Raw genomic sequence first — 25289 nt, forward strand, 5'->3', positions numbered from 1 at the left:
TACTCTAGTTATCTGTATGCCTCTGCCATTTATCTAGATGGAGACAATATAGATATGATCCGTCACAACTTCTTAAGAACATCTTTCCTCATTCGGGGGTTTCAAACAAATTCTATTTTATGCAAAAATGCCACAGAAGCTGCTGCCCCCAAAGAATTACCTAAGATAAATGGCCAACCTACTATATACCATAAGAAAAGGTCTATGTCTAATGTAGATGGGTACCGTAAGGCCAAAGTAAACCCTGGCTTCTATTTACAAAAAGCACAATCTTCACCAACAGGGGCTATCCACAGTGAAACTATCCCATTGAGTTTTTTACCTAAGGATGATCCGAGACGTCAGTTTGTGGTTCCACATTTAAGAAATAGTGATAAAGTATTAGGTGACCACCGCTCTCCTGAAGTTTTAACAGGTAAAAATGCGTTGTTGAACCATGTGAAGAGTTATCATTTAACCCCTGAAAAAGTAACTGAGATTATCAGATTAAGAAGTTCAGATCCCAATAAATATACAAGATCTGTCTTAGCTAAACAGTTTGGTGTGTCACGTTTGTTTATATCCTTAGTGGCCAGTGCACCTAAGGAAAGATTACAAGAAATGAACCAAAGATTGAATATCATTCAATCTAGATGGGGGAAAGCAAGAAAACAAGCTCGTTTGGAGCGTGCAAAGAGACATCAGACATGGTATCGTGATCTGTAGAGTTTCACACAAGTATCACAATAAAACAATACTCTTTTCTCTCTTTTCTCTCTTTTCTCGCTTCTTCCTCTCTGCTATTTCCATGATATTCCATTACTTGCACATGATAACAGCCATCATCAAATCAGCAAGAGCCTCTCTCCTGTATATATTAAGATACATAAACCTGTATGTATATCGATTGTAGGTAAACGATAATAATAATAATAATAATCAACACTAATAAGAAGTGTCTCGTCTCAATTCATCGAATGTATTAATAATATGACTAATTGATATTACTAATCCATGACACCCCCTCATATTTTCGTAACACCCAAACCTCGCACCCATAATTTGAAAATATTCAAAAATGAAACAGAAATATCCATGACAAATGTAGATACATATAAATGAATAGATATATAAGTGGTGGGTAATACTAATATACTCACGACACTTTCCTATACTAATATCTACTTATTAACTTGTTTCTCAATAATCAGTAAAGAAGTCCAATCTACATAAAATAATCATAAATTATACTTTATTCCCTTCTCTTTCTCTTTTTTTGTTCTTTTTCTCTTTTTTTTTTGTCTTTATATACAATGTCACATTACGATGAAGACGATTATTATGACGAACAAGGTGATATGCCTGAATTTCAAGATGAAGCTGAATTAGATGACTACTTAACTGACGAGGAATATGATTTGATGAATGAAATTATACCTCAATTGAAAAAAGATATGGCAGAATACCATGGTTGGACTACTTTTGATTTAAAATTATCACTCTTAGATACTGATTTTAATATTGATGATGCCTTGCATGATTTGAAGAAAAGATTTAAAAGAAAGAAAAAACAGGCTGATGCCGATATCAATACTTCAATGTCCAATTTGAAAATTGGTTCAAATACACAGCCAATAGAGCAAACAAAGAAATTCACATCTCAACTTAGGACCGATGATGATATAATATTCATATCGGATAATGAGGATTCTAATGCTATTTCTTCTTTGGATCAATGGGTTAGAGATGATAAAGTCGAAGAAAAATTTATTAAACCATATAAAAGAATTCTTGAACCAACAAAACCAAGAAATCCAATCGATTTGAAAAAGTATTTACAGTCCCCTACCTTTAAACCCCATTTAAGTTTTGTTGTATTAGGTCATGTAGATGCAGGTAAATCAACCTTAATGGGCAGATTATTATATGATATTGGCGCAGTTGATCAAAATAAGATTAGAAAATTAAAAAAGGAGAGTGAACAGATAGGTAAAGGCTCATTCCATTTGGCTTGGGTCATGGATCAAACAGTAGAAGAAAGAGAACGTGGTGTCACTGTCTCCATCTGCACTAGTGATTTTAGCACTTCAAATGTAGATTTCACTATTGTTGACGCACCAGGTCATAGAGATTTTGTGCCAAATGCAATCGCAGGTGTGTCTCAAGCAGATGTCGCTATATTGACAATTGATTGTGGTATCAATGCTTTCGAGTCTGGTTTTAATCTTGATGGTCAAACCAAAGAACATACTTTATTAGCACGTTCAATGAATATTGGTACCATTGTTGTTGCAATGAATAAGATGGATAGTGTTAACTGGTCTTCAGAAAGATTTTATGAAATTCAAGCCGAACTATCTACATATTTTGATCAGATTGGGTACCAAAAAGATAAAATTAAATGGGTACCATTAAGCGGTTATTCTGGTGAAGGTGTATATAAGATACCGTATCCATCTGAACAGAATTGGTACAAAGGTCCATCCTTAGTAGATACTTTAGAGGATGTTGCTAAGACTAATTATAGCCATCTAAATGATTTAGATTCATTCTGTAAGGAAATTAAAGAAAAACCTTTTATATTCTCAATTCTTGAAGTAACAACCACAAAAAAACATGATGAATCAATACTATCTGGTAGAGTTGAATCCGGATCAATTCAGCCTGGTGAGACAATCACTGTATATCCATCTGAACAAAGTTGTTTGGTCGACAAGATTCTTTCTGGTAGAGAACAAACCTCTAGAGATATCGCTTTGAAAGGTGATTTTGTAACATTGAAATTGCGCCATTCCCATCCGAAGGATATCCAAAATGGTGACTTGTGTTCATCTGTTGGATATCACATTAAATCTACTAGAAGATTCAAAATTAGATTGAGCACATTCAATATGGATCGTCCATTGTTACCAGGTACATCAGTTATGCTATTCAGGGGTGTCTATGAAGAACCTGCAAGAGTCAATAAATTGATCTCTCTAGTCGATTCAAAAGATCCTTCGAAGATATTGAAAAAGAGAGTTAAGCACTTACCATCAAACCAAACTGCAATTATTGAAATTGAATTGACTGAAAGAAGAAGATGGATTCCACTCGTCACTATTGATGAAAATAAGCATATTGGTAGAGTTATCCTTAGAAAGGATGGTCGTTCTATTGGTACAGGTGTAATATTAGATGTTGAGTAATTCAGTTAAGTAAAAAAAAAAGATATTATTAATTTATTAGTTTATTAATTAATACTATATATTATTGTTTGATTTCAGCTTATATAATCGACAATAAGGATAAAGATCGCCATTAATATAGCTGCATATGTAATTATTTTCGCAGATTTACTTGCAGAACGCTGTGCCTTCTTCAACTGTATATTTCCTTTGAGAATATTAGATTCAATCTGTTCTTGATTATCTAACATGTTGTTAATATTCTGTGATTGTATTTGTAAATGTTGTGATAATTCTGTTTGTAAAGACATAATATCCAAGATAGCATTATTAATCTTTTTGACATTTGCTAGTTGATCATCTTTGGCTTTTAGCAATTCTTCATGTTCTAATTGTAACATTTGTATTTGTTCTTGGGTTAACTTTGAAATAGTATCTTCATATGTCTTCACTTCATCTTGAACAGTCTCTACGTATTGACCTTGATTTGATGTGTCTATAGAAACTGAAATAGCATCATAAATCATATCTGATGATGTGTCAGGTTTAGGCTGTACTTCTGCATTAAAATCAAGTGTATCAAATTTTTGTTTATTAGCTAACCTTTCCTGCTGCATTGAAAGGAATCTGGATGAAATTGATTTAATGATTAAATTAATTGAATTCAAAACACCACTCCTATATTGAATATTAGTCTTGCAATATTGTGCCAACAGAGCATGCTGTGTTGAATACATAAACTTTGTCATCGAAAGATGACTCTTTGGTGATATATATTGATCTTCTATTAATTTTACACGTGCATTTTCATAAGTCTCTAGTTGTTTAAATTTAGTTACGTACTTTTGTAATAATAATCTGAATTCCGTATCAAAATTATCTTTATCTTGATCTGTCATATTTACTAAATTATTTCCATCTTTATTATAGCCTATATTATTACTGATTTTGGCAGTGATATCACCATAATATGATGATGTGACTTCATTTAATACACGGGACAATTCTCTCAAACAGTAAAACAAATCTTTACACTCTGAAACAAAAGTGTCTTTCAATAATAAAGATTGAAACTTCTCCCACTTGTTATCGCTCTTATGGATCCTATTTGCTGATTGTTCTCTTTCTGTAGGATCAGTGTTATCCTCTATAACTTGTATGTATTTTTGAAATAACTTGGTTAAATCAGGCATCTGTAAATGTGATTCTGGATATGTTCTCACTGCTTAGATTCAAAATAAAAATAAAACAATAATAACAAAAAAAAAAAAAAAGGAAAATACAAAATTGTGAATTAGTTGATAAATATAAAGGTTATTCACAACCAGTTATCACTTTACTTGTGTTATGCTTCGTAGTAAATCACTATGTTTTTCAATATTTATAAACATGTATATATTAAGTTATTATGATTAGATGATGAAAATATCATCTTATGCAATACACAGTTCCTTGGATTTTGAAAGTGTTTAATTTGTACATAATAATAACAAACAATCTTTAGAGATAGGGTTTAAAGAGTAAAACCTTACCCTAATTAAAAAATGAAAAATTTGCCAAAAGTTTTTAAAGAAACAATTTTTAAGTTAGGGTATATTTTAATATTTTCAAGTTTTTATGTATATTTTTTAGTAAAATATTAGGTTTTGATATATTAAATGTATGTGTAGTATTTACTAACGCGTCAACAAATTAATAGTAATGTGGAAACGCGTAAAGCATTAATGTGAAAAAATAAAAAAGAATAAATAAAAGAATAAACAGCATTGGAACTATTTAATATATAAGGATTTAAAGTGTTTGATTACATTCAAGACAGGTTAGATCTTCATTTATTCTATTGTACTTATCAAAATATGAATTTAACAAGACACGTGTCGAGTTATACATCGATAGATAGGTTAATCTCTTTTTTTTTGCCTTTTTTTAAATAATTAAAATGTCAAATAATAAAGAAGAAGATCAATATTTACAACTATGTCAAAGAATTATCGAAGAAGGAGAGTTCAGACCTGATAGAACTGGAACAGGTACCTACAGTTTATTTGCTCCACCTCAATTAAGATTTGATCTAAGTAATGGCAAATTTCCTCTACTGACTACAAAAAAAGTATTTACTAAAGGTATTATTTTAGAATTATTATGGTTCATAGCGGGTTGTACAGATGGGAATAAATTGAGTGAACAAGGTGTCAAAATATGGGATGGTAATGGTTCCAGAGAATATCTAGATAAATTGGGGCTTACAGATAGAAAAGTGGGTGATTTGGGTCCGATCTATGGATTTCAATGGAGACATTTTGGTGCCAAATATAAGACTTGTGATGATGATTATTCTGGACAAGGTGTTGATCAATTAAAAGATGTTATCTGGAAATTAAAAAACAATCCATATGACAGAAGGATTATCATGAGTGCATGGAATCCACCTGATTTCCCACAGATGGCTTTACCACCATGCCACGTCTTTTCACAATTCTATGTCAATTTCCCTAAGGAACCCAACAAAAAACCAAGATTATCTTGTTTGTTATATCAAAGATCTTGTGATATGGGCCTTGGTGTACCATTTAATATTGCCTCTTACGCATTATTAACCATCATGATTGCACACATCACAGACATGGAACCTGGTGAATTTATACATACTATGGGAGATGCGCATGTTTATAGAGATCACATTGACGCATTGAAAGAGCAAATAAGGAGAGAACCAAGGCCATTTCCAACTTTAAAGATTAATAGGAAAGTGGATTCTATCGATGATTTCAAATTCGAAGATTTTGAAATATGTGATTACAACCCACATCCTAGAATTCAGATGACAATGAGCGTATAAATTGCTCATATAATATATTACTGTTCCCTCATATATATTTGAATTACTTTATACCAGACATAAACACATACATAGATAAATATACATATATATATATATATATATATACTTGTATGTGGATAACAATACTTATTTAGTATAATCAATTTCATTTGTTATATAATTAATCACACAGTGATTTCCAGTTGATAAATTGGCGGCTGCTATTACATCTTGTAAGTTAATTTCACTCATCTGTTGAGAAATAGTTTCAGTTTCTTGAGTTATTATTTGCTTTATACTGGTGATATCATCATTCAAATATTTACCATATAAATTTCTTAGTAAATCATCGCTAATCAAAAATTTGTCTGTAAGCATCGAAATGTGAGGTAGCGGATAGTCATATTCATATAATCTTTCAGCAAAAAATCTTTCTAAAATTTTGTATAGTACTGTGTCTTTGATATCATTGTTTCTGATATTCTGATCTAAATCTAGAAGGATACATCTTCTCCAAATCATGGATATAAGATATTGTTTAATCTCAAATTCAATCAAATCAACATTAAAGCTTAATAATTTTAGTGCACAATAGATATTGTCTGAATCTGTCAAGATACTGTACATCTCAATTGTTTCGTTAAACGATATTGTTACATTATCCATTAGTAAAGATTTTAACTTATTAAACAGTGATTCTATTGGAGTACCTATAAATCTTGGGCTTAACTCAATCTGATCCTGTTTTATTCGATTGATAAATTCTATTTCAGCATCTAACAAATCTAAATTACACTGAATTTGTTGTAATTTCCTAATTTCAAATTGTTTTTTATCTTGTTGCTCGTTGTCATCTTCTTGTTCTACGAGACATGCCAATTTAGCCACATTTAAATGGAATTGATTTTCTGTAATATCCTGGTGTAATAATGGCAAATCAAATAATGTCTTTGATGCATCTGAATATCTTTGGTCAATAATATCTTGAATCCACGAAATAGAACCATATTTGGGTGAATTATCTTGAAAAAATTTGATTAAATTATCATGCTGTTCTGGGAATCTATAAAATAATTCGGATAATTTATGATTGTTGGCATAATATTCAAATAACGTAGCAGAAAATGACATTTGAAATTTTTGGAAAAACTTATTATAAAGATCAACAACATCCGGTTGATCAACAGGTAATGTCTCCAAAGTTTGTACTAATGACTCTAAATCTTTATAGAATTCAGTAATTTCTATGGATTGAGATTGATATCCGAATTCGCAAAGAATATTATTCCAATCGATATGGTTGTCAATGTATAGTTTATTTATTGTTATAATATCTTGTGATTTAATTTCATCAGTAGTTATAATACCTGATTGATTAGTCCATAGTCTAACTTGATTAAAACAGTAATATAAGATCTTCAGTAGTGTTAAAAATTGCTCCTTTATATCATTTGAATTAATTTCTACATTTTCATTTTTAAATTGAAATTTGTATTCGAAAAAGATATCATTAATCTTGGTTAAATTAGATAAGGTAATAAACCATGGCAAGCTATCAGGATTTACCTGTTTAGCATTAAGTTTCATGGTACCATAACGAATGTCGTTTTCACCCTCTTCCAACACTGCTTCATATAGACATGAGTTGATCATCTCGATTATTTTGGATTTAAATTCAATAGATTGTGAGTTTGTTACAATATTATGTAGGAAATCATTAAAAACTTTAGGATATTGTAATATTTTAGAAATAATTAATTCTTCTACACTTACATTATTTTGCTTTAATACATTTTCCCAAACTGTTTGCAAGCCTTCATCACTACCATTTAAAAACCGGTAAAGTCTTAAACAACTGTTCATAATTTCGAAATTTTCAATTAACCATAATTTAAATGTGACTGAAATATTGTTATTAAAATTTAATTCAGTAAATTTTAAAAGGTTTTTGAAATAATTTATTCTTATAGATAGATGTTGTTGTAGATTTGATGTAAATTTGGGAATATATTTACCAGTTGACTGAATAATCTCTAATGCAGACAATTTTAAATCGTTTTCAATGGATTTTGTATCAAGTGCAATGTCTTTGGATAAATTAAACTCTATTGGATTCATTATTTCCATTTGAGTATCTTTATCAAAAAAATAAATGGCTTGTTCTATATGACTCTTAATAAATCTTACTTCTTCCAGAGTAGTTTCTAAACTTAATTTGTCCTTTAATGTAACTGAAATAATGCCACCAAGACCTTTGCTTAATAAATAAATTTTGTGGGAGGTACAACCAGTTCCGAATATATTCACAGAGTCTTTAAAGGAAATCACATCCTCCCACTTTCTCTTTAATGTAAAGGAAACATCAAATTGTGAACTTACTTGAGTTAACACCATGGCATTATGGAATAATACAACTACATTAGAAATTTTTGATGTTTCTGTAATAGATTTCTCAAGCAACTCGTTCGACCAGTTTGGAATAATAAGCTTTGGCAATGTAATGGGGGATGATTCGTTCAATGGCGAGGTGTAAGTATTTATTCTATATGTAGATATAATATTGAAATTATTAGCTTCCTCATCAAACACCAATGTAGATAAAATGTAGTAAACATCATCTGGATAATTAGATATGGATGATAAAACAACGTGAGTTAAATAATTATCATTATTTTTATTATTTTTATGTGAAATTGGATGAGAATCCAAGATTTGTAAAGATGAGGCTGCAAAAGGGTATAAATCCTGTAAAGATTCTAAAATTTGATTATAAATATTGATTTCAATTCTTTTAAAACAATTAGAACTAACAGACAACTGCCATATATGGAATTCACCCCTTCTAGTGGTAATATATAACAATCTATCACCTTTTCCTACAATTGGACCATTTTTCAATGAAACTACATCATGAGACTGATATCTGTTTTTATTATTATTAATATTAGTCGAGTCATCATCTCTTGAACCAAATAAACTCGAGAAGAAACTCCTTTGTGATTTAATTAATTGTTGTTTCAATTGAATCCTTGGGTGACCCATTGAATCTCTTATAGTGATGAATAGAACTCTACCAAAGGACGTAGCTAAGACAATCCCACTGGGTTCAACACTGATTGCTGAAGTTATAAATTCATTAGAATTGGATAATTTTAAATCTAAGACGTGTGCCATATTCTGAGACAGTTGGGAATAAAGATTATTTATAGAAGATAAATCCTCGTAAAAGAAAATCTTACCTGATTGTCTATAGATAATGCAGATACCCCAGCAACTGTTGTCTGTATCTAAGGTATCCATTGTAGCAGGCCAAGTTAGTAAACAGATAGGAGGAGTATCATCTTGACCGTCAGTTAAGTTCAGAGGAAGCTTATTATATGCAGATTGTTTCCATTCATGGTAATTCCAAATGTATAAATGCTTAGTATCGTTAATCATTGCTTTACCTGAGAACGAATCAATAAATCCTGCTAATTTAAATTCTTCTCCCAATAGAGCCAATAGATCTAATTTTACACTTTCTACTGAATATTTTTCATTCTCGGTCAATAAATTTGGTTCAACTATATGATCCACGACAGTTGCTTTGGAATTACTAAAAGTTAAATCTACTGATTCGTCATTATTATTATTTTTTGTTTCATCAATGATTATACTATTGTTAGTATTGTCTACTAAAGAAGTAACTTCTTTTCTCAATTTAAAAACAGGACGACCTCTATCAATATCAGACATCCTTAATATCTCGAGTAATTCCCTCTAATGGTTTTATATAACTATTATGTATGGGCACAGGTACAGAGATTACAATTAGTAGATAATAAATATACAATATTTTGTTATAAAACCGCCATCTCTCTTTCTACTAGAATAAATAATTAACAAAAAAAAACATGAAAAAGAAATAAAAATGAAGAAACAAATTAAAACTTTGCTCTATAAATATCACTTAGAACGGAAAGTCACTGTGTGTATGATTTCAATTCTCACATACTAACGATTAAAGAATTAATCATACAAAGTAAGAAGCCAAGTTGGTACAGAGAACAACGTTGAAAAAAGAATCATTTGGTGATGTTACTGAATAAGTTTAGACATGACTATTATTTGCTAAAATACTCTAAAGTATATATGTGTATGTGTATGTGTGTATGTATGAGTTAAGTCTGCAATGGAAGAAAAAAAAACAAGAGACAAAGAGGACATGCAGGGTGATTGAAATGGTTAAATAAGGAATTATGCTTGTTGCTTTTTAGCGTTACGATTGTCTATTAGTCTTAACATATTTCTGATCAGCATGGCAATGGTAACTTTACCGGTCATTGGCACATATAAAGAAGCTTTGGTCTTAACATCCTCACTAAAATTTTTAAAAGAAGAGAAGTTTATACATGCAGCACCTTCCTTAACGTATTCAGTGGGGAATTGATAACTTTCCGAAGGAACCCCGGTAATGATGATATCTGCTTCTTGTGAGAGTTTCTTCAACAACTCTTCTGAATAATCACCCAAATCTTCAACATGATGTTTCGAGTATTTCAAACCTGAACCACGAGTGAATTTTTGTATATTGTTGATGTCTACAGAATATACAGTAGCACCGTCATTAGCCAGTAACGCAGCAAGAGGTCTACCGACAATCTCCGATCTATTAACAACAACACATTTCTTTCCATAAAGATGGTTGCCATCAGGTAAAAGTGTATTATACAATTTCAAATATTCTAAGATTTTCACAATAGCCAAAGGAGTGCATGGTAAGATAGATTTTAGCTGTTTCTCTTTATCCAAATATCTAATGTTATGATACATGTTTTGATAGTATAGATGATTTAAACCTTCGACATCCTTTTCAGGTGATACAATCTGTTGTAAATATTGGTCTTGTGCATTTCCAAACACAGGGAAATATATTATGATACCATCTACTTGATCATCGTCGTTAGCAGCTAAGATACCTTCTTCAAGTCTATCTTTGTCATCGAACTTGCGTAACTCAAATCTTACACCAAGTGATTCAGCGGTTTTGCCTGTCCAGCGGGCATACATTTCAGCTGCAGGATCTTGGTTGGCTAGAAACCCTACCAATAATGGACCATTGGGATGAGAAGTACTTTTCAATTGAACAATTTTATTTTGAATTTCTTCTGTATAAACCTTGGCAATAGCTGAGGCTAAGACGGTTCTACCTGGTTTAGGTATAACAGACAAATCGTTGTTATTATTATTGTTGTTTTCAGTAACAGAGGACATAGTTATATATTGATTTATCTAAAGGAATGTGATATGAGGATGTGTATATTATGTGAGGATGATTTGGTTGGAGGGAGAGGGGTATATAAATCGTAGAATATGAATGTAAAAAGAAAAAGGGCTTGTTGTATTCAATACAGAACAACTGACTATATTGAACAGTTGAATAGCACCTAATATATATATATATATATGTGTGTGTGTGTGTTATTGCGCATCGCTTTTTTAATACAACATTAGCATTTCTTCACAGGCACATAGAAATTATATATTAGTGCATGTAATTATTTTCTCGAAGGGCACATTGCTAATAAAGCAGGTAAAGCAGAGAATACAAGAAGGAAGAAAATTTTAGATTTGACTCGGGCTTATTTTCTCTTGTGTTTTCTCTCCCTGTGTGCAGAATACATGACTCGGGGGAAAGGGTTTTCCAGAGTCAGAGTCTAAATCCCGCCAGAGTCAAGGCACGTTCAAATTTTTCAAAATAAAAAAAAAAATAACCATGAAGCTGTTACCTTGCTGAATTTCATTACACAGCAAAACTATCTGTTGCAATTAGCAAGATGTATATAGATTGATCAGGTCATCTGTAAATATTATTTTGGGTTTATTCGTATTTTTTCATGGCTTATATTTGTAAAAGGTCTAAGTTGTTCATAAATAATGCATTCATAGATATGCCTTCATAAGAGCAGAACAATTTATAAAAGAATTGATATATAAAATCATAATCTTGTTTTTTTTATGTCTTTAATTGATACATGTAAAACAGACTTCTGTTGTTCAATTCACTCACTAGAATGTTGGCTTTCATTATTTACACAAAACATCATTTTTTCTTTTGATATTATTGAAAAAAAAAAAGTTATTTTTATTGGTTTACATGTTTATAATATATATACTTTTAAAAGCGTCTTTAGCGCCAAAGAAACAGACCTCATTTCCAGTATTTACAAAAAATAATTTATTTTTTATTCGTCGTTTAGCACAATATCAGATTTAAATGTATAGAGTTTTGGAGGTTCCAAAAAATTGGCTATTGAGGAATATCTTATTTATTGGATAAATATAGGAAGCATAGTGGTACTATGCCTAAAGTAAAATTCCTCTTTTCTTAGTAAAGTGTCTCAGTTCAGTGCTAATTTTTGAACAAAATGCTTTCACAGTGGCACATTCCTTGAGATTTTTCAAAAAAATTTAATTTCTGCTGAATAGATATAAAAGCACCCTTCATAACCCTGAAATAATCTTTTTTTTATTCATGTCCTAGTTTTTAAGAAATATTTATTTTTATATGTTTCTATTGTCAAGAATTAAACAAGTAAGCTGTATCTCATAATAATGAGTATGATATATAGGATCACAGGAAAAAACATGGAGTTCATATCAGTATTCAATTTAAAAAAAAAAAAAGTAGATTTTGATTAAAGTCAACAATTTAGTCTATTGAGCAAACCTTTCATCCCTATATGGTGGTATTATCATACACTTGTATATGTTAAAGCAAAATCAAAAGTAGATATTATTACAGTTAAACTAATAAAACCGATTTTCATTATTTCAAAATTCCAGTTTCTACATAATTTATATCCAGTAGTGCAAAGTGTATACTGTAGAATTGGTACATATAAACTTTTTCTTGCTAACGACGTCTACTAAATTTGGGCAAGTATTCAACAAAGCTATTTAATTTATACCATGTATCATTTACTTGCACAAACGTGTACATATATAGATATGTATATACGTATGCATGGCTTTATATAATAGACATTTCCACATAAACAGTATTTCATTTGTCTTGTTATCTTCGAGACGAAAACTAAAAAGATTAAAGAAAGTGAAAAATAAAGATAGAAAAAAAAACACAGAGGTATGTAAAAAGTTGATAATGCGATGAGATGAACTTGAAGCAATATATGGTCATTATTTTTTGTTTGTGATATGGTAAAACACACATATATATGTGGACACAAATTCATACAAGCTAATAGATCGCTTTGCATTATTTATTTTTAATATTTCTTCCTCCTTTTCTTTGTTGTTGCCATTATGGGTCAATTCCATACCTTGGCACAACGTCCTACATTATCTCAAACTGATAATTTTGCATTTCTTCTAGAAGGTACATTCAATGTGAATGATTCGTTCCAATTTGATATAGATTCGTCAATTACTCGTAACAAAGATGATGGTGACTATAATCATTTGCTTTCTTTTTACCAGAATGATTCCAAATATTTGGATTTACACTTAAATAATATACAGTATCCTTTTGTTATTCAAAAATGTATCCCATTTAGATACAATAAAGATTGTAAAAAATATTACCAAATGATTCAATTTTATATAAAGAAGAAAATGGATAGTGTTAATTCATCTAATGGAAGTGCTCCTTTCTACTCAAAATATAATTTAGATAGAGAAATTTATTCCAAATTTGAGATTGATAATGAAGGTAGTAGTAGTATTAATATTGATTCGTTATATGATTCAGATATAGAAAATCTTATTCTGGATGATGGAAAGGAGGTACAAAAAGAAGAAGAAGTAAGAAAGGAAAACGAACAAGAAAGGAAGGAAGAATTCAATAATGAACCAAGTTTTTTTCAATCTTGTACAGATAAGTTTCTAAGAAGTACAGATAAACTACATCAAGCGATCAATGATACAATCAATGAAACGTATCTTTTAATAAGCAAAAAGTTTATTTACCTTATTGAATCTCATGTAATTTATCCTATCTTTGAGTTTTCAGATTTATCTGTTTTTAGACCAAATCTGTACCCAATGGAAGTAAACAACTTTTTTAAGATTTGGGATGATAGAATCTTGGCTATCACTAAAGAGGGGATTTTTGTATCTCTAATGTTATCGAACTTTGATTCAATTAACTATCATGATCTTCTAACATCAAACTATATTAGCCATAATAGCATAAATAGCAGTGACCATCCAATAAAAGTAACACAATATTGGAACTTAAAACTCGGGAAGTATTGGAAAATTGTAACTTCACCATATCATAATCTAATTTGTACGATTCAATATAAGCCAAATGAAGCAGTAGCACAATTCATGACAAATCTGTCTATAAAAATATTCTGTTGGATTGATCAAATAGAAATTAAATTGATAGATTCCTTATTATTACCTTATGGAGATAGTATTATTGCCTATACTTTCATGCCATCCAAACAACCTATATTGATTCTTTGTGTTAGTGGTCCAGAGGGGCTCAAGCTGATTCTTATCCAATGGGACCGAGACAATTTGCATATAATAAAAAATACTGTTATTATGGATTTACATGTCGCTGCCGATATCTCAAATATTATACCTATTAATAAGACTCACATTTTAATTTGTTCATCAGAAATGGGTTTGTATGTCATATCATTAAATGATATCTATGACAATAAAATTCATATTAATAAATTTTATATAAAAAAAATTGGACCAATTTTATCATGGTTCCATTCATTTGAGATTTTACCATTATTCTATAAGATTGATCCCAAATTTAAAAAATATGATCATTGTGTTCTATTTTCGGATGGAAGTGACACAATATATTGTATACTGAGTGTAAATAATAGCGCTGATTTGGATAATATTGAAATTTTCTCTTTAGCGGCCGTAAAAGGTTTAACATCTATTGCACCAAGTTATCATCAAAACGATGATTTTTTAAATAACTTTAATTTGGTAGTAACATGTTTCAATAAATGTATTGAAATCACCATAAATCTTAAAGAGATGGTTTATATTGATAAAATGATTTCAAATGAAGACGGAAATCATGCATATTATACGCCACCTTCAAAAAGATCAATTATTTCCACAAGAACTTTGTGTTCGATGACTCAGCCTCAACAGACTGGTATCATATCTGTGAATTCCAAAGAAGAGACCTGGATAACTAGTGATTCGATAATAAGTCAAGTTCAACCAATTCCGTTTTTGTTTACTAGAAGAACACGTCAGATTAATCCTGTAATTCATGATTTCAATAGGTATAATAGTATTGTGTATGTTAAGGGGAATGATTTACTAGGTCTTAATCTATTACTGGCCACAGACGGTAAAACTTTGTCAAGATGCTATGTTATAGAGACAAAACATTTAGAAGACTCATGGTCAGGAGAGCAGTCTCATTACCATTTTTTAGAAGTTGATGATTTATTACCGAAGAACAATAGGGGAACATTATTCATGCTCGTTTATGACAACTTTGTGGTTCAATTGACTAGTGAACAGCTGTTAACACGATCTTTAATAAGTCCATTTGAGACAAAAATAATATTTACTGTTACACCAAATTGTAATCTTGACAATTTTACGTTCCAAGATAATAAATTAATTATATGGGATTCTGAAAATTGTAGAGTGTGGTGTGTTAACGATTTATCACAGATTTTTATTTCGGAATGTAAAGAAATACAAACATTTAATAAATTAATTAAAAATCACTCTAATTTTTCATTCCACATTACTTCTTTGAAATCCAATTTAGATGATCATACTGTAGTTTTGAGAAGTCCAAAGGGAATATTTTCAATACCATGGAGAGATTTTGTATCCAATAACAGCGATAATATAACATTGGTTAAATCTCTTCCGATTCATGATTTTGTTATGTGTAATGAAAGTTTATGTATATTTTTATATTACAACAATGCTCAAAAGCCAATGATAAGGATAACTGATTTAACTACAAAGCATGTTTCTTTCTGGGATCACATCTCTCTTAGTTTTAAATCAGGGGAAAAATTTCAACTTAAGTCATTAAATGAAATCACAATAGCTCTTTTTAGCACACGTTGTTTTTATCTGATTTACTTGAACGATTTACATGACATTGTTTGTGAGGAGGTACAATTTCCATTCTTTAATCGAACGGCTGTATTGTTGGATTTGTTTTATAACCAATCGAATAATACATTATTCTGTTTATATGATGACGGTCTTAGAATACTAAAACTAACGTATCTGAGTCAGTCAAGGATGGATTATATTTTACTTAAAACTAAGGACAAAAATAAAATATTTTTGTATTTGGAAAAGTTAAATAGATTACTTATTGTCCATCCTCAAAGAAAATATTGGTATTTAATGAAATTAGAAAATGGCACAATTCGTTCCTTAGATTCACAAATCTTACAAGTTGAGAAATATCCATTACAACAAGTGATTGAGATTAATAATAACACCTCTGACTCTTCTTTAATATTAAGATTTCAAAATTGTATCAAATACGTAACACTCATGGCCAAAAATAATAAAATTACTGTCAGAATTTTAGATTCATTGAAAACAAATTTATCATTTCCTAATAATAAACTTGTACCTACAAATAATCAAGATGTAATTGCTATGATAGGAACAGATAAAGAACCTAAAAATACAGATAGAGATGTCACTCTGCATTTGCCAGATTCCAGCCAATATGAAAATATCAAGTGTAATTTTTTCGAATATGCTATAAAGAATAATAAAATAGTAGTGAATGAAGATATTCCTCTCAATTGGTTAAAACTGTCTTCAATAAAAGACTATTTTGTATTTGTTGATAGTATTGTAATTAATTCACCATCAGGAATATCTGTATATGTCAATTTCAAATGGCCATTCTATAAGGAATTGATCTCAACTCAAAAGAAAGAGTCAAATAGTCAAGTGATAAAAGTTAACGAGAATATGGTGCTTGTTAAAGGTTGTCAAAGAGAAGGAAATATATTCAAGTATATTTTTGTATATGATGATAAAATATTTGATGTTGTAAGAAATCCAGAAAAATATCAGGAAGCTTATAATAACAAGTCGATTGATTTTTGTAGATTAGATAAAAGTAATGTGTTATACACGGATTGTACAATGGGTGATTCGATTAAAAGAAAAATATGGTCAAAAGAAAATAGGTTAACTGAAAGGTATCGATATTATAACGGTGATACGGTGTTAACGCTTACAGATGATTATGAATTTAAAAATCAAAAAAACATTAAAGACTACATAATGGGATTACCTGTAGTGTTTCCTAAATTAACACCAGAGCAATTTAAATTCTGTCCCATAGCCTTAGAAATTCCTGAAGTTGTTTATTCAAATTTTGATGCAAGAAATAAAATATTATCTATGCTTTCCATAGATGGATCATTTAGACAATATAAAAACGAATCTGTTTCTCTTACTTTAGATGACAAAGATGAAAACATTACTATAAATATGATGAGTCAGTATATCCACAGAACTAATGAAATTAGATTAAGTAAGTTTTCAGTAACAACTAAAAATCAGCAAGGGTTTTTTTGTGGGAACTTACAAGAAAGTTTGGCAGATTGGTAGACTGTAACAGTAGAGAACCAAAAATATATTAATTATATTAATATTAACAGACTGGATGAATTTGTATTCTTGGACTCAATTAATGAGTAATGAGATATTTGGGTAGTGATGAAGATACGGTTATTAAATATTTGCATTTATTATATATAATTGCAAACAAAAATAAATATGTGATAAGTTTTCAGTTTAGATACATTTACTAGAGTATTTAAAAGACATTATATCTGTTTTCGATGCGTGATAATTTACCAACTGTTGGCACTTGATAGTATATACAGATGTAGATATAGCTATGATATCATTTCTATTTGTAGGTTTGTAACATTTATATCACACCCTGGAGTCATCATTGTCTAACATACAACTAGAATTACAACAAACTACTTTCATTGGTAATCTATTCGTGATGGGTTTCAATCCTCCCAAAGACAATTCATGCAATCAAGATTTGCGACACTTTAATTTTTCACAATATCTGTTTGTTTTGAAAAACTTTAGAAAATTTCAATACAGCATGTAAACAATTGCATAGCATCGCACCGTATCACATTGAAAGACCGCTAATCTACATATACATTAAACAAAAAGTTTTTACTGAATAGACAGTGATAAAAAACAAAATCGACCTTTCTAGGTATTATAGAAATGGGCAAGTATTAAGTTATCTGGGATAATTGCTTTTAATTAACTAAATCATTCAAGTTGCTTTCATTTATCCGTAAGAATCAGTCAAGCAGAAGTCCTTTTCTACAAGTTAGACTTTCATCTACTATTAGATCTATGTTTTCGATCACGACTGTTACACAACCATCTCTAGATACTCAGCATCCGTTACTTCTACTTCAATCCTCTCATGGGGAGAAATATATGTTTGGGAAAGTCACTGAGGGGGCTCAAAGGGCTCTAACAGAAAATAAGATTAGAATCTCCAAATTAGAAAATATTTTTCTTACTGGTGAATTAAATTGGTCCTCTTTAGGTGGATTACCTGGTATGATCTTAACAATAGCCGATCAAGGTAAAGATAAATTGGTATTAAATTATGGTTCAGAACTTATTAAATATGCAGTTTCTACATGGAGGTATTTTGTGTTTAGGTTTGGAATTTCCTTAGATACAAATGTTTCCGGGCAGTATAAGGACAAATTAATAACCGTTAATACGATTAATATTAAATCAGGTGTTACAAAGCCTAATCAAATAATGGGAAAATCTTCCTTTGGAGAAAAAGAACAAAAACTATTGAATTCAATTGTCTCTAATATGTTTCCTAAGTTGATACCAACTCATAGATATGAACCTTCTTCCGATCCATATTTAAATGTTGATTTACCAAATGTTAATAATATAGAGCATGAGTCAATATGTTATGAAATATGTTTCAATCCGATAAGAGGTAAGTTTAGAGTAGAAGAAGCAATTAAATTAGGTGTACCAAAAGGTCCATTGTTCGCTAGATTGTCTAAAGGTGAAACTGTTACATTAGAAAATGGTACCATTGTTAAACCAGAACAAGTTTTAGAGAAGGAAAGAACATTCGGGAAAATTTTAATTATCGATATACCAAACGATTCATACTTAGATTCTCTGTTTTCGTACTTTGAGAAATATGATATGAATGATTTGAGGTGTATATATTACTTCTTGGATAATAAAGTGACAATAAATGATAATTTAATAACATTTATGGAATTATTTAATAAGGATCAGGGAAACAAAATTAAACACGTGGTTTCTCATCGTTTGATATCACCAAATAATATTTCATTTATGGGTAGTGCTATCACAACTTTGAAATTAAAAGCTTTACAAAATTATGCGTACAATTTACCTATCACAAATCAATTGTTATCAAAAGAGTTTTTTGAGTCCTTTGATAAAGAGATACCTGATGGTGTATCACTAATTCAATCTCAAGAAAGTGATATAAAAAAATCATTGATAAAACCTAACAATGTTCATATTCTTACTCAGGATACCACAATTCAACTAGAACCATATACCAAAGGTGCTGAAACAGATCCATGTAATATCTTTGAGGATAAAACTAGAAAATTAGATAAACAATTTCCTTGGAAAAAAATTTTTACCAAGCATTTGGAACCATTAAATCTTCAAAATGTCACTTATAAACGTTTAGTTGAGGACCAACTTAATGTTAACAATTTTAATAATAAAATTGAAAAAAGAGAACATGTTGAGATTGTTACTTTGGGTACTGGTAGCGCGTTACCATCCAAATATAGAAATGTAGTATCAACACTATTAAAAGTGCCATTTAAAGATGTTCATGGTCATGTAACAAATAGAAATATTCTACTTAATGCAGGTGAGAACACTATTGGGACTATACGAAGAATGTTTTCCAGTTTTGATATCAGTACGTTATTCAAAGATTTAAAATTAATCTATTTAAGTCATCTTCATGCAGATCATCATTTGGGTATAGTTAGTATTTTGAAAGAATGGTACACACATAATAAGGAAGATCAAAGTTCTATTATTTATCTAATTACTCCTTGGCAATACAATAAATTTGTTAATGAATGGTTAAAAATGGAATTTCCAGAGATTTTATCAAGAATTAGGTATATTAGTTGTGAGCACTTGGTGAAAGACAAATTTGTAAGAATGGAGACACAACCAATCTCGATTAATGAATATGAAACTTTTACTCAGAGATCAACTGCTAAACTAAATAAAAATAATGTTAATGATGACAGAGATAATAAAAAAAAGAGGAAATTGAACCTAAATCAAAATTCTTCCTATAGAGATTTAGAGACAATCAATGCAATGTACAGGGATCTTCAGATCTTTAGATTTGAAACATGTCGTGCAATCCATTGTAATTGGGCATACTCAAATGCTATAACTTTCAGTACTAATGAAGTAACTAAAAAACCATTCAGGGTATCATATTCAGGTGACACAAGACCCAATATAAAGAAGTTTGCCGAAGACATTGGATATGGATCTGATTTATTGATTCATGAAGCTACATTAGATAATGAATTACAAGAAGATGCTATTAAAAAGCGTCATTGTACTATTAATGAAGCCATTGAAGTCAGCAATGCTATGAATTGTGAGAAATTGATTTTGACACATTTTTCACAAAGGTATCCTAAGTCACCTTCAATTGATGGAAATATTGAAATTAAAGCTAGAGAATATTGTTTTGCTTTTGATGGTATGATTATTGACTGGGAAAATTTAGGTGAACAGATGTCTGTTTTACCTTACTTGAATAAAATTTTTGCAGAAGATGCTCAACGTGAAGAAGAGGAGGAAAGAGAAGAAAGCAAAACATTATCTATATAATTAGACGTGTTACAATATATAAGTAGACTCTAAGAACAAGAATTTATTTTCATTACCATAAAAATGTCGATCCATATATATATATATGAGATATATCAAATAAATGAATATATGTATGTATGTGTATATGTGTATATGTATATGTATATGTACGCAAGTAAAAGTAATAAATTAAAAGTAAAATAAAGTGATGATTAACTATAAGATGATCTAAGTGTTGGTAAACAATTAATTAAAACCAGTAATTAAACGTTTTAACACGGTACTTGCTTCAACTTCATTTTCGTTAGGAGAAGTATTGAAACTGATAGAGGTAGTTGTAGATGGATTTGAAAGCTTTCTTGGTGAAAATAACATTTTTGGTGATATTTTATTACCTAATGAACCAGTCATTGTTTGTTGAATTAATGGAGTAAATTGTAAAGAATTTTTTTTTGTGAGATGGGGTAGCTGTAATACTATTATTATTTATACTATGATCATAGATCCTATCTCTGTCATCTGTGTCATCTCGAATTAATGTAGAACTTGGAACACCAACTACTAAATTATTTAAATGAGTTCTTCTTGGTGTACTTGGTTCTTTCAATAGTGGTGTATCAAAGACTGTAATTTTTTTTGAATAATCGTTTAATTTTCTGATTTCATTACTATATGGATGGTCGTTAGATTTATTTATTGTTTGAATCCATTGTTCGTCATCGTTTATCAACAATGGATCACCAACAGCACTTTTAAAAGGGAATTGTTCAGTGCGTGCTACCAATGATACTGCTGTGTCAGTATTGACCAATGTAGATCTATTAGTTATGTATTGTTGTTGTTGTTCATGTTCTTGTGCAGGTATATTTTTATCTGCACTTAACAATATTTCATCCAATGGAACCATATGATCATCTATTTCCTTAAAGGACGGTGTTAATCCAGTCCTAATTAACATGTTCGAATTAACTAAACGAGGTGTCTGCGGAATTGATACTGTTGGTGGTGAAGAGGGATACATGTTATGTGTCAGTTTTTTAGCAGATGATTCAACACTACTGGTACCATTTCTCATTTTTCTCAACAGAGAAAGAATTTCATGTTTACCATTATCAGGGCTTTCAATGTCATCGTCACCTTGAACTTTTAAATTTTCTGTAGGGGTCTCTGATTGACTGTTATCGTTATCAGAAGCTATACACGACTGTGCTTTTGAGATAGACGCTCTCCCATCTGCTCCAATGCTTAAAGATAGTTTTAATATTGTATTGCTTATTATACTTTGAACATTATTATCCTTTTTTTTAACCGTAGACGAGGTAATTGGAGGAGGTGAACTTAGTAAAGAATAATCTTCATCGAAATGTTTTGGGATACTTTGGAATAAATTGTCTGATGCGGAGCTTGGTGTGAATGGAGTACTCACCAAGTCTATATGATTTTGTTTCTTCGGTGGTGTACTGAAATGCGCTTTTTTGGAATTATGGAAGGCTCTAGAAGAGGTAGGATCATTAGTGGAATTTAACTTTCTCTTTGCCGATGTATTCATAATCTTTACCCTCCTTTGTTAAAGTTAATTTCAGTCAGTCTTTGAGATAATTGGAACAAAAAGAAGCATGCATGCACAAGAAGTAGTGGAAGCACAAGAAAAGCTCAGAAATATATCTTACAACTGTTAATGGCGAGGACTTTTAGACATACACATTACATCTCAGAGTGTGTCAAAATAGCAAATAGTCTTATATTTATAGATCTATGTCTAATCTCAAAACAAGTATTATCGTATTGAAAAAAGTACATGTATGTATTATATCACAACAAATAAATAAAAAAATGTGAAAACTTGACGCGTCAACCGGCGTGTGTCTTTCCAAATTGGGAAATTTCATCTTTATCCTAAAGAGGAAATATGAGATAAGAAAATATGTAGAAATTGAGGAGAAAAAGGACATTTTTCAGTGTTTAAAGCAATATTTTGGCATTTGATCCTGAATTACATATTCTATTGGCCATTAACATGAAGAATTGGCTCCATGCTTGGCTGATGAGGTTGTCAGTTCTTCATGTTTTGATTGGTAGCTAACCATTTGTCTCTGGAATGTTCTTTTTTTTTTTTACTTTGGTGTCGAGGGAAAGAGTCAATTAGTTGTTGCTTGTTTGTTTTGTGAATGGTTTTTTTAATGGGGGATAGCTTGGATTTGTTTGATCATGAAACATCATTTGACTTAATTACAGTGTATACTAAACTAAGGTTTTATCTTTTATTAAGTAGTTTTTCTTTTTTTCAGACTACTAAATAAGATTTATATATGTTAGTTTGTGACTTGCTGTTAATTCAGAAACTTTTTTTTTGGAAAATTATTCAGGATATTTTTGAAAAAAAAAAAGTATATATATATATATATATATATATACATATGAACCCATTTAAATTAGTTGAAGTTGTTATGGAACAGGTCAATTGGTTGAAACTTTATATTGCATAGTTGTTTCGCTATTCTTTAGTTAAATTTTCTTCTTTTTTTTTTTGGAATTTCTTTATAAAGGTTTGATAGCTGGCATAGGACCTAAAGGGGTGATGCCCAGTGGATTTATTCTAGTGTGTGAACGAGTGTAATGTAACTTAATGTGTTCAAAATTGGTAGTATCTTTGAATGCAGGATAATTCCAATATAAGTTCCTTAGCCATAAATGAATCATTGGGTATCCGTCTCGGATGGTAGTTAAATTGCATTTGAAATGTTGTACGTAGACTGGATCAAATCTTACAATAGTGGTGTATAATCTGACATCAGCTTCAGTTAACTGATTACCAACGGTAAAAAAATCAGATAAGACTTTCTCTGTGTCATTAGATTTTTTTTCAATCAGCTGTGTATACTTTTTCTCTAAGATATTTTCAATCTTATCCAAATGGGTGAAAACATCGATAACTTGCCTTTCATAAATTTCTGGGTTTTCTGCAAAACCAGCTTTATATACACCATTGTTAACATTATTATAGACCCAAGCATTAAAGTCATTAATCTCGGTCTCTAAATTTTTTGGAACCAATTTTGGTATTTTAGATTTTTCTCCTTCTGGAACAAATTCCTCAAATACGCCAGAATCAAGTATTCTTATGATTAAAGAACTTTCGTTGTTGACAATTGTGTTTGTTTGAGTATCCCATAGCACAGGAACAGTGAAACGGGCTTTATAATTTGGATCACTCTTATAGTATAACTCTGATAATCTAGTGAAGCCATTAATTGGATCAAAGTTTGAGTCAATGTTTGACCTTTGTGAATTGTTGGGGATTGTGCCTACATGACAGCTAATGTCATTTTTTGTTGTGACGATTCCACCAGCTGGTGTATAAAATTGAGATTGATCGACAGTTTGATCAATTGGCGTAGGTGCTAGTCTCCAACCTTTTTCATCTAAGTGCCAGTGTACAACAGAAACACCAATAACAGATGTCAATCCCTTTAAGACTCTTGTAATTAAGGTTCTGTGAGCCCATGGACATGCTAAAGAGACATACAACCAGTATCTACCGGTAGCGGGCTTATAGATTGGATGATCTGGTGAGATCATTTCTCGAAAAGAACTCATTTGTCTTCTAAAAGCACCGTCTTTATTGTCAGCCCACTGTTTAGACATGATTCTATTTTCCAGATTTGTTTTTTCAGTTATTGTTGGTTTATTGTATGATGTGAATGATCCAGTATTACTTATATACGATAACAAGGTATATACTAATATTATTATTAATTTACATTAAAACCATGAAAATAGAAAATAACTGAAGAAATCTTTCATCCTCTCATAGATATGTACTTACGTGTGTACACATACATACATAAATATATATATATATATATATATATGAATTTTTTTTCGAACTCCTAAATCCGCTGTAGCCTGTGAACAAACGTTTGAGTTTCTCTTCTCTCCCCTCCTTTTCCCTATAAATGTGGAGGGGGTTGGTATTGGCCCTTCAATTGGCCCATGGGCTTATTAAAATATGTTTTTTTTTCACCTTTTTTCTTATTAATTTTTTTTGTTGCAATTTTCTTTGTAATAAATTAGTAATGGAACTACAAGCATGGTTACCAAGAGAATGGCTGAGGTGTCTTTGGATTAGTATGTTTACATTTTTAAAACATTTTTCTTAGTGGTGGTGTGATTAGATTCTCAACGCAAATGTGCTGTCTGTTTTGTTTCTTAATATGGAATTGTTGGTTTATGAGATGCTAGATGGTGGTCTGGATAAAACAAAATCCTTTGTCTTTTCCAACAATAGCAGAGTATTACACAATTATTAGTGTAATATTAAAAGTTTTATCAATGGAAACAGATATGGAAATTGAATTATCAATCTCAGAAGGGTCAAAATAAAAGATAACACATTTGTAAATCAGTTATTGTAT

General features: G+C 30.4%; 10 protein-coding genes across 10 annotated transcripts; 5 read left to right on the forward strand and 5 right to left on the reverse strand.

Annotated features, from left to right (window-relative positions):
• Positions 1-54: 54 nt before the first annotated feature.
• Positions 55-705, forward strand: MRPL20 (mitochondrial 54S ribosomal protein mL58 MRPL20; the record flags this gene model as incomplete). The annotated part of the gene is made up of 1 exon (XM_064861200.1): positions 55-705. The coding sequence occupies one exon, from the start codon at positions 55-57 to the stop codon at positions 703-705; it is 651 nt and encodes a 216-aa protein (XP_064716877.1).
• Positions 706-1292: 587 nt separating this feature from the next.
• On the forward strand, positions 1293-3167 carry HBS1 (ribosome dissociation factor GTPase HBS1; the record flags this gene model as incomplete). The annotated part of the gene is made up of 1 exon (XM_064861201.1): positions 1293-3167. The coding sequence occupies one exon, from the start codon at positions 1293-1295 to the stop codon at positions 3165-3167; it is 1875 nt and encodes a 624-aa protein (XP_064716878.1).
• Positions 3168-3241: 74 nt separating this feature from the next.
• Positions 3242-4339, reverse strand: UFE1 (Ufe1p; the record flags this gene model as incomplete). Its single annotated transcript, XM_064861202.1, has 1 exon — positions 3242-4339. The coding sequence occupies one exon, from the start codon at positions 4337-4339 to the stop codon at positions 3242-3244; it is 1098 nt and encodes a 365-aa protein (XP_064716879.1).
• Positions 4340-5085: 746 nt separating this feature from the next.
• Positions 5086-5985, forward strand: CDC21 (thymidylate synthase; the record flags this gene model as incomplete). The annotated part of the gene is made up of 1 exon (XM_064861203.1): positions 5086-5985. The coding sequence occupies one exon, from the start codon at positions 5086-5088 to the stop codon at positions 5983-5985; it is 900 nt and encodes a 299-aa protein (XP_064716880.1).
• Positions 5986-6114: 129 nt separating this feature from the next.
• On the reverse strand, positions 6115-9702 carry NUP133 (Nup133p; the record flags this gene model as incomplete). The annotated part of the gene is made up of 1 exon (XM_064861204.1): positions 6115-9702. One exon carries the CDS (start codon positions 9700-9702, stop codon positions 6115-6117), a length of 3588 nt encoding a protein of 1195 aa, XP_064716881.1.
• A 501-nt stretch (positions 9703-10203) lies between these two features.
• On the reverse strand, positions 10204-11220 carry MTD1 (methylenetetrahydrofolate dehydrogenase (NAD(+)); the record flags this gene model as incomplete). The annotated part of the gene is made up of 1 exon (XM_064861205.1): positions 10204-11220. The coding sequence occupies one exon, from the start codon at positions 11218-11220 to the stop codon at positions 10204-10206; it is 1017 nt and encodes a 338-aa protein (XP_064716882.1).
• Positions 11221-13272: 2052 nt separating this feature from the next.
• PWA37_004729 (uncharacterized protein) lies at positions 13273-17568 on the forward strand (the record flags this gene model as incomplete). Its single annotated transcript, XM_064861206.1, has 1 exon — positions 13273-17568. The coding sequence occupies one exon, from the start codon at positions 13273-13275 to the stop codon at positions 17566-17568; it is 4296 nt and encodes a 1431-aa protein (XP_064716883.1).
• A 780-nt stretch (positions 17569-18348) lies between these two features.
• On the forward strand, positions 18349-20892 carry TRZ1 (tRNase Z; the record flags this gene model as incomplete). The annotated part of the gene is made up of 1 exon (XM_064861207.1): positions 18349-20892. One exon carries the CDS (start codon positions 18349-18351, stop codon positions 20890-20892), a length of 2544 nt encoding a protein of 847 aa, XP_064716884.1.
• Positions 20893-21265: 373 nt separating this feature from the next.
• MSA2 (Msa2p) lies at positions 21266-22423 on the reverse strand (the record flags this gene model as incomplete). Its single annotated transcript, XM_064861208.1, has 1 exon — positions 21266-22423. The coding sequence occupies one exon, from the start codon at positions 22421-22423 to the stop codon at positions 21266-21268; it is 1158 nt and encodes a 385-aa protein (XP_064716885.1).
• Positions 22424-23412: 989 nt separating this feature from the next.
• On the reverse strand, positions 23413-24519 carry ECM4 (S-glutathionyl-(chloro)hydroquinone reductase; the record flags this gene model as incomplete). The annotated part of the gene is made up of 1 exon (XM_064861209.1): positions 23413-24519. One exon carries the CDS (start codon positions 24517-24519, stop codon positions 23413-23415), a length of 1107 nt encoding a protein of 368 aa, XP_064716886.1.
• Positions 24520-25289: the final 770 nt, after the last annotated feature.

This window comes from Arxiozyma heterogenica, assembly GCF_036370985.1.
Source record: "Arxiozyma heterogenica strain weizmannii chromosome Unknown scaffold_7, whole genome shotgun sequence".
NCBI lineage: Eukaryota > Fungi > Ascomycota > Saccharomycetes > Saccharomycetales > Saccharomycetaceae > Arxiozyma > Arxiozyma heterogenica.